The sequence below is a fragment of the Mesitornis unicolor genome, unplaced genomic scaffold (genome assembly GCF_000695765.1).
Source record: "Mesitornis unicolor isolate BGI_N332 unplaced genomic scaffold, ASM69576v1 scaffold12533, whole genome shotgun sequence".
In the NCBI taxonomy this organism is placed as follows: domain Eukaryota; kingdom Metazoa; phylum Chordata; class Aves; order Mesitornithiformes; family Mesitornithidae; genus Mesitornis; species Mesitornis unicolor.
Genome location: NW_010174077.1, coordinates 1 through 14,781, shown reverse-complemented (window position 1 = coordinate 14,781; position 14,781 = coordinate 1). Strand labels below are relative to the sequence as shown.

Sequence of the window (14,781 nt, the reverse complement as noted above, 5' to 3'; positions counted from 1 at the left end):
GCTGAAAATATTTATTCTAAACCTTTCCTTTGAGGCTTTTCTTGTTTTATCTCTGGAAGCTGCATGGTATTTATCCCTTCCAGTGCTAGTAAACTCCTTCAGTTTTTCTTTCTCATTAAATTATCAAACTGCATTTTGGACAGACAGGAAGTGTGAGAATGTGGTTCATTGGTCTGTTCTGGCATAAGGCAAGTTATTTTAGTGATCAATACTAGGATTTGAGTGGTTTAGGGAGGAAAAAGTGTCTCACTTCTGTCTCGAAGATACACTTGCATTTTAGAATAGACGTGCAAGGCTAAATGTCCTGTATTTTGTAAATAAGTATTTCCGTGGACACAGAGGGTATACCTGTTGCTAGTCTGTCAAATGACTGTGTTTATTTGAGGAATTTTTGGTACTGGTATTTAAAGCTTAGTTCACACCAAGTGCCGTTTGGAGTTGCAGAGCGGGAGCAAGGGGCTGTCTGCAGCTTGGAGTCGGGTACTGCCACCTGCTGATCCGAACTCAAAGCGCACCGCTTACTTCCCGAATGCCCTTTTCACGAACACACTTTAAAATCCTCAGTGGGGAAAATTAAGGAGTCGTTACTGACTATCAATTCCTCTTGTATAGAAATAGCTAGAAAAAGATTTTGAGACTCCTGCTTATTAAGCTGTCTGCTGGAAATTCTCAGGTGTCTGCGTGTTCGTAAAGTGCAACCAGAAGCTGTTACTTCACAACCTAACAAGGGTGGGCCCCTGCTTCCTCACTTACCTTGTGACACAGGTGACCATTTTCAGTGCTCTTGAGGACTCAGGTCCTTATATTTCTCCCATAAACAGAGTCTCTTGCAGCAAAGTGAATAACAACTTTCTTAAACCGTTCACGTGCAAGCACTGTTGTTGAAAAAACTTAATGATGAGGTGTCTTTATTTTTTCCTTCCCTCCCCCCCTCCCCCCAAAGGCTTTGGGAGTTTCCAGTCAAAACAGGTGTCTTTATTTTTTCCTTCCCTCCCCCCCCCTCCAAAGGCTTTGGGAGTTTCCAGTCAAAATGACCGATCGACAATAAAGAAAAAAATTAAGGATATTAGAAAAACACAAGAAAAACTGGAAAAGCAGAAGGAAAAGGTTCAAAAGAAGGAGAGAGAAGTTCGCAAGACTGGCAGAGTGGTAGCCACTCTTGAATCGAGCTGCTGAAATGACCCCGTTTTATTTTAGCTTCATCTGGAGGAGGTGCAGCAGATTTGTATATAAGTGTACAATTGAGGGAGGAGGCAAAGTGCAACAGTTTAACATGGTAGGTGGTATTTTACTTTTTAATTATGGTCCCTCCTCGTTACAACCCAATAAACTGAAATAACAGTTTCGGTATTTTCTTCCTAGTTGACTCTGCCTGTACTAATAGACGATAATTTAACTTTCTGCCTTAAGTAATATTTGTGCTTCCAAGACCTCATACGCCCTTTTCATTGAAATTGATCTTCGTGAAGAGTAGAATACTGCGTTGAAAATCGTTAGTGTTAGTCAGCTAGCATTTGATGGTAGAGATGAATCTGGTAGAGGGACAAGAGAAAAATCCTGCCAACAAAGTCAGCCTGTGACAGTCTGTTTATCTGTTGCCACTAAAGATGTATAGTAAAAATTAAGTTTAAGAAAGCAGTAATGTCAAATTAATTTAAAAAGAAACCGTGTATTTCAAATTTATGGATTATTTTGTTTAATTCTTGTATTGCTGGGATTTTCATTCAAAGTTCACTGTAGCAGCATATTGTTTTTGAAGTGTGTGTTGCAATTAACTGAGAAAATAACAAATATTAAGTAGTTTTCACATGAAAACTACATCTTCTAAGCATAATATGAAGTTTTCTGTACACTACCAAGTTTGTGTTGGGACGAGGTTTAAACCTATAAATAAGATCCTTTTTTTTAACCTATTTTTCCTAAATAGCACATAGTTTTATAGATCTATGCTACGAATAAGATCAGTTTGCAATACATGTATTTCTCTTTTCTACCTGCTACAAGATTTTTGCGGACCAAATTTATATATTTGCTAATTTTAAACTATACTGTTTTACAAACTTAAAAATCCGAGGGAAGAATTGTAGGAAAAATTATCAGCGAAGCACTGGGTTTCTACATTGTATTTAAATGTTCAATTGTAGACTACAGATTATTTCTCTTTAAAGGAGGATTTGATTCTCAGAATAGTTTAGAACATTAATTGGTGTTTTGTATATTTACATTCGATTTTCTGGAGATACTACAAAGCACTTCCTTTAATTAGATTATTCCAGAAACACAGATTAGTTTAAATATCAATTCCACCATAGAATGGACTAGAACAAAACGTACAGAATTTGTTGATGTGGACCAAGTTCTCCTTTAAATCTGTGGACTGTTTCTCATTCTGATTAAATGAATGAACTTCACTGTTGGTGTTTCACGGTTATTATTATTTTTTGTATAAATGTCTTACGAATTTCAGCAGCAGAACTGTGTGGAAATGCTAATAATGCACACTATGCATTCCCAAAATAAAGTCTGGAAAACTTGGTAATAATTGCTTTTAAAAAGACGTTCAATTTTCAGTTGTGTGCGTTAAGAAACAATTCTTTGATCAAGATTTAACTTATTTACTCTGTTTCCAGTAGCTTTGAGTTCATTCTCCAAACTTCCAGACCTTGAGCCAGGGAGGAACACTGCCCTGCTGATAAAAGAGGGAGGCAGAAGCATGGAAAGATCAAAAGCTTAGGATCACACAAGTAAAACCACCCTTCGATTACTTCAGTCGAGGAAGTTTATTTCTCATTTAAGTGCTTTCAGCTAGAACAGAAAATATTGATATAACCATGTATTACCTTTTTCCTTTAAGCCTACTGAGCTGAATGTTGCACCCCGTGAAGTTTGTTCCTCAGGAAGGAGACTAGAAATAATGGTTTCAAAGGTTTGCCCGTGCACAGAGCTGCTGTAGGCAAATGGGGCCCACAGCAGGGTGATAAACTCAGCGGCACCTGAGCAGAACAACATTGATTATCACAGCCCAGAGCACTGCACATCTGTCAGGCGCTAGACAAGAAGGCTGGCTCCACGGAACTAGCTTAGTACCAAGCCACAAAAACACCCAACTGAAAGTTGAACTTTTAAAATGGCTTTAATGAATAAAGGTAGTGATTCTTTAAAAAAAAATTAAGTTAACACAACCCAAGATTAATTTTACAGTGCAGGACTGAGCTCATTTGTACACAAAACATTAATCTCAGCATTTCGATAGCTGAGCTAGTACGCTAATTTTCTGCAGTGATTCACTTCAACTTAACCAGTGTGCTAGCAATGACTTCAGTACAGTAATGAAAATATTAAAAATTATCCTCCGAACTTCTATTTCAATCAAAAGTAATCAAAGATGGAGCTTGTAAGTAGGGCTAAGCATTGTAAACCAAAATATTACTACATCTGTGTTCTCACCACAATCATTGAGGGTGGCAGGTGAGGAAACATACAAATGTAATTACACGGTAAGTTGTTCTGATAATTAGAATTCAATTGGTAACTGGCTGACAGCATGAGAGGTTTTATTTCAGTAATGCCACATGAAATACTGTAATAGGCTTTCTAAAGAACAAGCTGCGTTAGCTTTTGGTAACATCTTGTAGTTCTCAGATACTCTAAAATCAGCTCAATTAGGTCTGTTAAACATTTAAAACTCAGCATAAAAGCTAGAATGGTTGGAATCAGAGTTGAGTTTTTAAAATCCCGTGCTGTAACTTCCAGTTTCACAAAAGCCATAGGTGCAAGCATTCCCTCTGACTTTTGTACAGGCCCCATGTTAGACTCTGGAATTTCTTACAGCCAGCCTCTGGCAGGGTTGAGGAAGAGGACAGCTGTAGATTCTCCTCACTTGTAGCCGTGCAGATTGAGAAGTATGCCAGTGGCCACCTCACATCCTCCTAAAGAAGAAAAATAGGGACTTCGAAGTGCCCACAAGCTTCAGTGGAGCAGGTAGCTGTACTGCTCGATTGATCCTCCCTCCGAGTGTTAGTTTAACTGTGTGTTTAGCGCACTCTGTAAATCCCTCCTGTTAAAGTGACCTACGTTAGCTTGGCCAGGGTATAAAACCAATGTATTGTTTTGCAGAACTAGGCTATGGGAATAGCAGGTGATAAGATTTAATCTGGCTCAGCTACAGCTAGAATAGCATGGCTTCAATTTGTAACACACCAGCCACTCGCTTCACTTGTGGTATCTCACCTTCTGCTCTGTGCAGAGCCAGTAAACCAGCAAAATTTAGGCTTATTCTTTCTGAAAGGGATTATGCACGTCTACCACAGAACAAAAGTCACAGCATTACATGCAATGAATTAACTGAGAAGAGGGTTAGTTCTCGGTGTCTTTAACTGCATCACTCCTAAAATGTTCAGCAATGACAGGGATCCAGGTACAAAGTAGATGTGTATGATTTGAACAAAGCTGGCACAATAGGCATTAAAAGAAGTTGAATCCTTTATTCAAAGGAGGACTTTGTAACTGAAATGTAATACTCATTCCCTTCTCCATCTTCCACAGTATGTTTTGACAGTTTGCCTTTAACTGATAAGCACATTCTGCTTACCTCATTTAGCATGACTTCCAGTTACTACAGATACGAGGCCAGAGGCACATCACAATACAAAGGTACTTTAAAAAACTTAATTCCACTTTTTCTTAAATACTCCTGAGAAGGTAGTTTCTGTTGTCAAAGTAACAGAGATGCCCCACTAAGGGCAAACTTTAAAAATCTGTTTATTAAAATAGTTTCCATTTACAGCTGTAACGTGACATACCCAAGTCTGAGATCTTGCTAGGGCTGAAACACTGATGCTGCATTTTGGTATTACCTACAAAAATATAAGCAAATGCAAGACAGTGTATGTTTACTGCACACAAGCCAATACTATTTGCTAATCCACAATAATCACGGCAAGGTAAGTTTTCAACACGTATTAAATATTCACATTACAACCAAAGGAATAGGACTGATACCACATACCTGAGACACATTATATCAGTGGTAGCAGCTAGAACTGATTTTTTTTTTTTTTTTAATCCCTAAAATGAGACCTAAGTCTCATTTCTATAGCTGCAAAAATCCTTGATTTTTGTGTAGGTGTGTAGGCAACATATCCAGCTTTGCAAAATAAGTCTTCAGCATGCTTAAGGTAAAAGATTAGGAAGTGCCATACAGGTGCAAAGGCATAGCAGTGAGCTCCTCAAGACTTCTTACGTGAGTTTTTCATTAATCTGTAATGTTGTATAACGGAAAAATCCTCTGGTGAGCTTTCTTCAACAGTTCTTCTATTAAAACAATTTTGTAATTGTATGAATCAATGCATTTCTCACCAGATGGGATACAGATTGCATCGGTCCCTCTAAAACCCAAAATTACTGCTCCCTTGACTGAAGCTACTGGAAGTAGTCATAAATAAAAAGTAGCACAAACTAAGTGTGACCTTCTCCCTTAAAACTTAGAATCATGTACAGGTTTGGGCTTTTTTTTTTTAAATTACAGAAAAAAGTAATTAGATTAAACCTTCTGTTACTCCACTTTTAAAATTAGTTTCACATATCAACTGTGGCTCAGCATCTTGGTGTAAATCAGGTCTTTTAAATTCCCTTTACGGACATACCCACTTCTTACAGCCTGTTGAGGAAAACGCTATGTACTGCGAAAAGTGGTCATGTCCTTCGGCTCACTGCTTGGCACACACCAGTCGTCTGCTTCGTGGTTTGCTTTATAGTGTTTCCAGGCTGCTTTGTTATATACAGGGAGTCTTTCAATTGAGTCTGTTGATAAGGCCTGCAAGTAGAGAAGACCGGAGCTGATGATTCTTTTTAATCAAAGTTACCGTAACAGAACAAGGATTTCCATTAGCAGTGAGAGCTGCTGACAGATTGAGCATGGTGAGGTGTTACATCATACCTTTATGTAAATAACTGCATCTGTACCATAGCCTTCTAAGGAATAGAGTTTCAGGTCTCCTTGGAAGTACTGTGCATACAAACGTGATATGGGTAAGCCATAACCAAATCCAGCCTGATCCGGGAGGAAAAAAAAGTGTTTTCATTAATTGCATCAAATCAGTGGAGTGTTCTGTTTTAACCTAATAGGTGAAGAGACAAACTAAGCATGATGTTTGACAGTAAGAGGAGGAGTTCAAATGTTAACTATCATGCCCTCCAGAACTATTACACACCCCAAAACCAGAAGAATGTGTGGATGAATGCAATTATGAGAAAACTACAACACTCCTTTGTCAGGCAGCGCTGCTAGGTAACACTTCTTGTATTACTGTAGGCTCTTCTAGAAGAGGTGACACCATTGGAGGAAACAGTACTGGGGAGCTGCTAATCTTAAGAACAATGAGTACGTCAGTCAGATACATTTCATCATCAGTATATATAAAAAAGGTCCATGAAACAATGCCTGTGAGTTTGTATCTTGCACTAAAATTCTGTCCAGCCCTGTCAGCAGTAGCAGGACAGAGCCCTGAAGTGTTAATTTTTTTTAATCTGCTAAATTTTAGAGGTAATCTCTCAGTGAACATACACACCACTTCTCTCTAACGACCTAGTGTTTAATGAGTTGCACAGTCATCTAGATGCAGAACACGATATACATTTAAATAACGCATTCTGAATGATGCAGTGTCAGAGAATAAATGAAGGAAAGCTGCTCAGAGCTTCTTACTGAGAGTTAAAGCTTTATTTCATGTGCAACTGTTAAGTTCACACAAGACCAAAGTAGATTCTTCATATGCCCTGTTACATACCTTCCTCTTCACTGGGGGATGGTACAACTGACTACACAGTACAAACTGGATTTGATCTGAAATAACTGCTAAAGTTATTTTTCCTTTCATTCAGTGGCCAAGGGAAGAGTTCAGAGTCCCATCCTTTAACTACAGTACATGCAGCGTAGCTAAGTGTTCTGCTTGCGGTAGTTGACCTTTATATTTGGTGCAGAACACCAGATTCTTGAACAAGTGTAAATAATTTCTAGTAGTTTAGGATTTTATGCAATTTTGCAGTCATTTTCAGAAAAATATTTGAATTAAACTATAACATTCAAATGGTGATCCTCATGGTATCTATAAAATCAGTACTTCACAGCTTTGGCTAAATGGTTTCTGTTGTGACATTTAAACATATCCAAGATTACAAGCTATAAAAGATTTGCGTACCAAAGGTGTAGCTCGGGATGTCTCCACACGTGGCCGTGGTGCTGTTGAATACATGTAGTTGAACAGCCTGTCGATTTTTCTCATAGGAACACCTCCACCACGATCGCTCATCTGGAACAAGAAGGAACAGGTAGCATCATGTCCCTGAATACACTTTTATAACAGACAGCTTCTCTCAAACCATGGTCCAGAGAAAGTTCACGTAAAACAGACTACGAAGTTGCCCCTATTAATTTATGGGTTTTCTTAAGGTCTCAGCTACAGCAATGACCAGAGAGAGATGAATCCTTCCCTTTTGTTCCTTATCCAAACCGTTGAAATAAAAAAATACTACCATAAGAAGCATTCATAATAGCTAGAAGCAAGGAAATTCTACTTAAATTGTGCACTGCTTTTATCTTAATAAGCCAATTTTGGCTGAAGTCAGTGTCTATGACAGGGTGAAAAAACCTAATCAAAGTAACTGTAAAAATAATCCAAAAGTAGGTACCTTCACAGTTAAATCCTCATTTCCCAACGTGACGTGTACATGAACTGGAGGATAAATGCATCGATCAGCGTTATGTTCCATGGTGGCTCTCATTGCATTCTGCAATTTTCAAGTACAACTTTAATCCTGTTCTTACCCCTTTATATGGAATCTTAAACTACCCATTTAGGAAAGTTATTTTTATCACATAGTCCAGAATCAGGATGACTGTATGTGGTTTTAGAGTAGCTTTTAAAAATATTTCTCATTTAGTATCAGTATTTATAGTGTTTGTAAGAACACAGTCTTCAAATATATAATTTTTTTTAGAACATCTGAATATTTTAATGTATAGTTTTATTTGCAGAATTTTTTATAATGAATAGGACATGCAATATGACATGAAGTTTAAGAGAAGTCTAGGATTGAACTGCACGAAGAAAGCTCTACAGGACCTGTTACACATTATGCCAAATCTGAAGATGTCCCACAAAATGTGTACATTATTCCCACTCGCTTTATTAATTAATGTCTATAAAGTCTTACGGTTCTTTTGATGAAGCTGTCTACTCAGAAGGTGTCAGATGTATTCAGTGGCTAGGCAAAGATTACACAGCTTCCAAAGCTGTTCATTTTCTTTGCAGTTACTGTTTGTCTAAATAGCAGTTTAGTTACCTTCCTGCACTCAAACAGGGAGACGCCTGCACTTGCAAACACACTCTGCTATCTAGAATTGGTTCAAAAAGTCAAACAAATACAGCCTCACTAAACACAGGTGTATGAAAGAATTGTGTAAGAGTAAGTGCACAGACCTTGAAAAGTTCGAAAACCATGTGATAGAGATGTGATGGCACATACACCACTTGCATGGGCTGTCCTGGTGTTTTAGCTGGAGAAAAGAGAGTATCAATAATTAAATAGCAAACTAGGTGTCTTTTACTCATTCCTGCAGTAATTCAAAATGTATGTTTGTAATGTTGAGAAAATTTACAAGAGAAGGAAAATTTGAACAGAAATCTTGAAAAGCTGTATGTTAAAAGTCATACTCAAGATTTTAAAATGTGCTCGCTGCTTTAGAAATTAATCTTAAAACCTACTGTGGCATCTCTCACTGATTAAGGCATACTGGTTGCTCTCTAATACCCATGAGGAGGTTATCGTGAAGACAGAGTCAGGCTCTTTGGTGGTGGGACAAGAAGAAGCTGAGCACAAGATGAAATAACAGAGGTTCAGAGTGGATATAGAGAAAAACTTTTATCACCGTAACAGCTGGGCATTGAAGCAGGTTGCCCAGAGATCTTATGTACTCATAATCCTTGGAGGATTTGTAAGACCAAACTGGATAAAGCCCTGAGCAACCTGGTCTGACCTCGTAAGGTGAGTGTCACGAGGATGGAGTCAGGCTCTTCTCGATGACAAACAATGATAGGACAAGAGGTAATGGGCACAAGCTGGAACACAGGAGGTTCCACTTAAATTGGAGAAGAAACTTCTTCTCAGTGAGGGTGACAGAGCCCTGGCCCAGGCTGCCCAGAGAGGTTGTGGAGTCTCCTTCTCTGCAGACATTCAAAACCCGCCTGGACGCCTTCCTGTGCAACCTCATCTGGGTGTTCCTGCTCCGGCAGGGGGATTGGACTGGATGAGCTTTGGAGGTCCCTTCCAATCCCTAACGTTCTGTGATTCTGTGATTCTGTAGCTGTCCCTGCTTCAAGCAGGAGGTCAGGCCAGAAACCTCCTGAGGTCCCTCCCAGCCTGATGCACCTTACGATCTTATAATGCACCAAGCAGTACCTACAGCACAGCCTGTTCGATTCATTTAGAAATTAGCTGATTTCTAACAAGAAACCTTAACAAACATTATACAGACAATTCTGCCTATAAAATTAGTATAATTTTCAAACTTGTTTAAAATAATAAATCCTAGAAAATACATCATGGGAACACATTTGTTTTATCAAAATTAAGGAAAGGTTGCTCACAAAATTCTGCTGGCTCTTAAAAGTTCTTTCAATCCAACAAATTAATTTCTCACCAAACTCTGTTAGTGACCAGTGCTTTATAAACATAAATGTTGAAGACTAGTGATGTCAAAAGATCTACAGCAAATTATGTACACAGCAAAATTAAAAGGGGCAGGAAATCACACTTTGAAATATATCAGGTTCCTATCCTCAAGTTAACTGTTTCCCTCCATGCCTCCACCCCCAAATCCCATGTCTGAGGTTTAAATAATGGTCCCCACTCTCAGATGTGGGCAAGGAACATGCGTTTGGCCTGGATCAGGCTTAACTCACCTTCACAATTCATTGAGCAAAAGGTCACTCCTGTTACAAACACTGAACTATTTGTTCTGGCTTGTGGAGTACATACACCATTAAATGACCCCTCAGCACGGAGAATTAGCTCACATGACAGAGTTTCCTACAAATGTTTTTAGTATCGTGCTCCCAGGATGGAGAGGTAAACCCTTGAACCTAGCTACAGAATGACAGGTTTTGTACAGCAGGAAGAAAAGACCTGGAACGCACAATCAAGGCCACACTTACTTTGCCTTGAGCTTCATAGGCCAAGTGACTGTGCTTGCACTTTGGCTTTCACAATTGCTTGTAGAAGCAGTTTTGATTGCTTGTTTTTGTAGCTTTGTCCAAACTTGGCATTTAGTTCTTGAAAAGTACTCCAGTGAGTAGTGTCAGAAATAGACAACAGATGACCTCCGAGTTCATAGCAACACAGTTGTAAATTGTTTTCTCAAGTCACAGCCAATAGGTTTACATAATTTTTACCATGACTTGAGTCTACTATACCTAATTACTACTACAAGAACATGATAGCTGAATGAGCAAGAGAAATAACAATTGAGTGTTAAGCGTAAACCTTGAAAGCATTACAAGAAGTACAGAGGGTGAGATGCAATCGGCAGTGTAGGGTGAAGACATACAAGAAACCTTAGGGAGGCAAGGAGGCTGCTAATATTTGTTGTATTAACAGTTGAAGTGTCAGAAACCTTTCTACGGATTCCAGTTTTCTAATTAAAGGGAGAAAAGGGGAAATCCTTCTGCCAGATTAAAACAATTCCTGAAAATTGACCTAGAGCACACATTAACTGTATGAAAAGAGGAAGGAGAACATTTAAGACCAGCTACTTTAGAAAAAGCCATCACTACATTCAAGAGAGTGCCTCATCCCATATTCACTTACCATTCAACTCTTCAAGGATGAGCTCTGGAGAGCTCATGTAATATAAATCACAAAGGCTCTTGGCACTTTCATAGCCATCTGTAATAAAACCACAGAAGGTTACATTTCCCCCTCCAGTTTTTTTTATTCTCCTTTACAGCTTGCCAAAAAGAAAAACAAAAAATGAAAACATTATGCACTGCCAGAAAGATTTTGTCTTTTCTTACAAAAACTGGGTTTATAGGGAAAAGGGACAAAACTGCACTACACTTGCTCGCACTGCAGGCAATTATGTAAGTTTTGAGGATTCTTCTTCTTATTTGCTGAATTTACCTCTAATAACTTCAACAACATTGCAGCTAGGATCGATGCTTCCAATGTGTTTTGGATGAGCTGGATTAATTTTCCCACCAAAAAGTAAAGCTGCCAAGAAAAAAGAAAATATTATCTAATACCCAATATAACTGTATCATTTTAATTTGTGGATTCAATTTTGCTAAACAGACATTTATAGGCAATCTGTAATTCCAATCTTCTCCATAGTAGAAAGTCTGCTATTAATAAATATTGTATTAAGGATGAGTTTATAAATAGCAAGGCAAACAGCGTACTCCTAAGAAGCATTTAAGTACACCTTAAGCACTTAAAAGTGACAGGAAAATGCAGTGACACAGTGCAGGTATCGCTTCCCCTCCCTTCGCCAATGGCACTTACAGTGCTGATTGAGGAGCATTCTGATTGAAATGCGACTCATGTAGAAACGGTCCAAAAAGTACTGCACATTCTGTGAGGTGACTGGGTCAATGCCAAAGCTTTCCTTGTACTCTATTACTCCTTGAGCCATCGTAGGAATCACATCGTTGTGTCGATTCCGGATTTTTATCACCGTGTCTGTAAAACTAAAGTTAACACACCGTTAGTATTTCACTTTCGAGTGAATTTAATACTCAAGCAAACAGAGTCTGCCTACAGAACTGAAGATGGTTATGTACAGAAATACCACAGGTCTGCCTGTGGCAACAGAAAGATGGGTCAGTCTTTACAGCGTATTTCAAGCGGCTAGCGTTGAAACAACCCGTTACCAATCATTATTGATTATTTATAAAATTATTATTATTAATTACTGCCAAGAAAAAAAGAAAACTGTGTCAGCCGTTTTCTTGCAGATCATCCCGTGCCTGTCAGATGGCAGTCAGGGTCAGGCAGCGATGGCAAACCAGCTCTACGGGTGGAAGGGCCCATACATCAGTTCTAACATTACATGGGAGGAACTGGCAAACACTTGGGCAAGTCTAGTGTAGTCATAGGTTCTGCAGTGACAAAAAGTGCCCTGGTCAGAATAATGAGGCACAGAAGTGCTTTGTTTCATGTTTTAATATGCCCTCCTGTTAGAGACAGGGGCTGATGTTACAGAAAGACTGGAGATAGCCGAAATTTTTGTTAAGCTATCGTTTTCTTGCCAGTCCTACACAATATTGACATCCATGACAGCAAATCCTTACCTGTGAATAGCCCCTGAATCTTCTGAGCTTTTGTCCTTAAAGTCAAGGATCTCCTGAAGACTTTGGACATACCTTTAAATGAAAGAAACATGACAAAGACCGATTCTCAGATGCCTCCCCAGACCCCTCTGGTTAGCAATTTATGGTCTTCCAAGGTTGCTGGTTTCCAAATCAATTGTATTCAATATATCCCACTGACCTAGCCCCTGCGACTTTTGTTAGATCCTTTTGAATCTATTCATTATGTTTTCTTCCAAATTCCAGAGCAACGACTTCCTCAATTTAATTAGAATGCATAAAAGATCTTCCTTGCGTTTTAAGCCCAGTAGGTGATCACTTATTTGCAGCTTCAGTGAGTTCCTGTTATTAGAAAATCTTCCCAGCTTCTTCACTATTTAGTTATTTCTGCCATCTCTTTCCTTAGATGTGTCTACTCCAAGCTGAAGAATTCCATTTGGTTTCTCCTCACGCAGAAATTGTTCCAACCCTCTGATTATCCCTCTTGGTCTCTTCTGTTCAGGATGAGGCGACTACAACTGCATGCAATTTAGAGGAATAACGGGCTAACACACTGCTGCAGTTATATTCCTCCCCATTTGTTACTTAGTTCCTAGCACTATTTGCCTTCTTGCCCATCAACTGACATATTCAGAAAAATATCCCCAGTAGCATCAACACCTTTTTTTCACTGTAAGCAAGGAAGCATACAGGGAGAGGAGGCTCTTCTCTGTGGTCTGCTTTGCATTTATCCAAGTGGAATTCATTCCCCATCTGATCAACGTCATTTAGTATCACGAGAATTTAAACATTCACGTTTCATTAAGAGCCCCCATCTTCATTGATAGCTCTTTTTCTATTCAGTCATCAATCAATCCCACTTATTCACTGGCAGATTTTCTGTTCTATTAATTTTGAAAGCCTTTCCAGATAGCCATGTGCCTTTAGCAGTTGCCAAGAAATCTCTTTGTTTTGCTTTCATCTTGCATAAATTTATGCTTACGTGCAAGTTCCTTACTTGAAAACAGATTTCACTTTTCAAAGGATATTATTTTTATTTTAATAGCCTTGTATTCCTTCTGTTGCTTTACATATTTTGGCTTCAGGAGCTTCCTATTGCTCTTTCTTTGTGTTTTCTACACCTCTCAATCTGCATTAACCTGTCTTTTAAACTGTTTCTACTATCTTTTGCAAACATTTTTCACCAGTTTCTTCAACCAGCTTCTTCGTTTTAAGTAAGTCCCCCATTAAACATTGTTCTGGTGGTTGTTTTTAACGAATTCTCATATGTGACTACCTCCAACTGATTTTTAATTTCCTTGTGGGTTCTCAAATTGCTCCTAAAGGCCTTTTTTGACGTCTGTAAATTAGGTTCTCATTTATGTCACATGGGGATATTTACTCAGTCTAAATCACTGATGTTCATGTAATGAGCACATGAAATGTGGATTTTTAATAGAAGAAAATGAGTTCTTCCAACTTGTGTATATACCCCTTAAAGGTATGAAAAGATGCCGTTCTTACCTGATTTTTAATTTCCTTGTGGGTTCTCAAATTGCTCCTAAAGGCCTTTTTTGACGTCTGTAAATTAGGTTCTCATTTATGTCACATGGGGATATTTACTCAGTCTAAATCACTGATGTTCATGTAATGAGCACATGAAATGTGGATTTTTAATAGAAGAGAATGAGTTCTTCCAACTTGTGTATATGCAGAAGGTCCCCCTTAAAGGTATGAAAAGATGCTGTTCTTACCAGCTCTGCACCAGCTGAACTGAAGGTGTCCTCAGGAGGTTGTCTGGAAGCAGGCTTATTTCCTTCATTATGTTTGCCAGTCTCACAGGCAACTCTTGCCGCAGAAACATAAATGAAGTCTTTTCACAAGCATTTTCAGACCCTAAGACCAAAATAAAGATGTGACAACATCAGAATAAAGCCAGTACTTATGCCAGAGAACAGCAGAAACTCCTGCATGAGAGCTCTCTGGTAAGCCAATGTTCCTTTCATGGCAGCGGCCCATTTCTATTTCAAAATGTAAACCTGTATTGAAACCTACCTGTTGCAGTAACAAGATTCTTCATTACATGAAGAGTAACTAGTACCCAAAACTTTAAATATCAGTTCTATCCATGTAAATTGTTCATGTTACACCAAACATTGTAACTAGCATTGATAAAACAGTCTGTCATTCTGAGCAAGTCAGAGAGGCGAATGAAACCAGCACAGGGAACCGTTTATGGGAAGGATGCTTGAGAAAGTATCATGCTCCTACACACTACTTGATCACTGATCTTACTGAATTACCATAACTCAGTGGGACACTTTCTGAAAATAAATTCTGTAATACCAATCCCATTTTCAGCTAGATCTGTTGTAGTTTGAATTCACAGATGAATGAATTCACATGAATTCAATATATTCATCAATGACTTGGATGA

General features: G+C 38.6%; 2 protein-coding genes across 2 annotated transcripts in view; one reads left to right on the top strand and one right to left on the bottom strand.

The window, feature by feature from the left end:
* The window catches only part of LOC104537913 (sterile alpha motif domain-containing protein 14-like), a gene marked incomplete at its 5' end in the record, with an annotated part of 13,664 nt that extends 11,107 nt beyond the window's left edge, over window positions 1-2,557 (top strand). The window contains one exon of the mRNA XM_010180936.1: window positions 1,009-2,557. Coding sequence (XP_010179238.1) covers window positions 1,009-1,176 — 168 coding nt within the window. The remainder of the gene's footprint in view (window positions 1-1,008) is intronic.
* Window positions 2,558-5,674: 3,117 nt separating this feature from the next.
* Window positions 5,675-14,238, bottom strand: LOC104537912 ([Pyruvate dehydrogenase (acetyl-transferring)] kinase isozyme 1, mitochondrial). Its single transcript, XM_010180935.1, has 10 exons — window positions 14,099-14,238; window positions 12,348-12,419; window positions 11,560-11,744; window positions 11,179-11,268; window positions 10,867-10,944; window positions 8,481-8,557; window positions 7,690-7,788; window positions 7,200-7,310; window positions 5,939-6,052; window positions 5,675-5,815 (listed from the first exon to the last, which is right to left on the bottom strand). The coding sequence occupies exons 1-10, from the start codon at window positions 14,206-14,208 to the stop codon at window positions 5,675-5,677; spliced, it is 1,077 nt and encodes a 358-aa protein (XP_010179237.1). The 5' UTR covers window positions 14,209-14,238.
* Window positions 14,239-14,781: the final 543 nt, after the last annotated feature.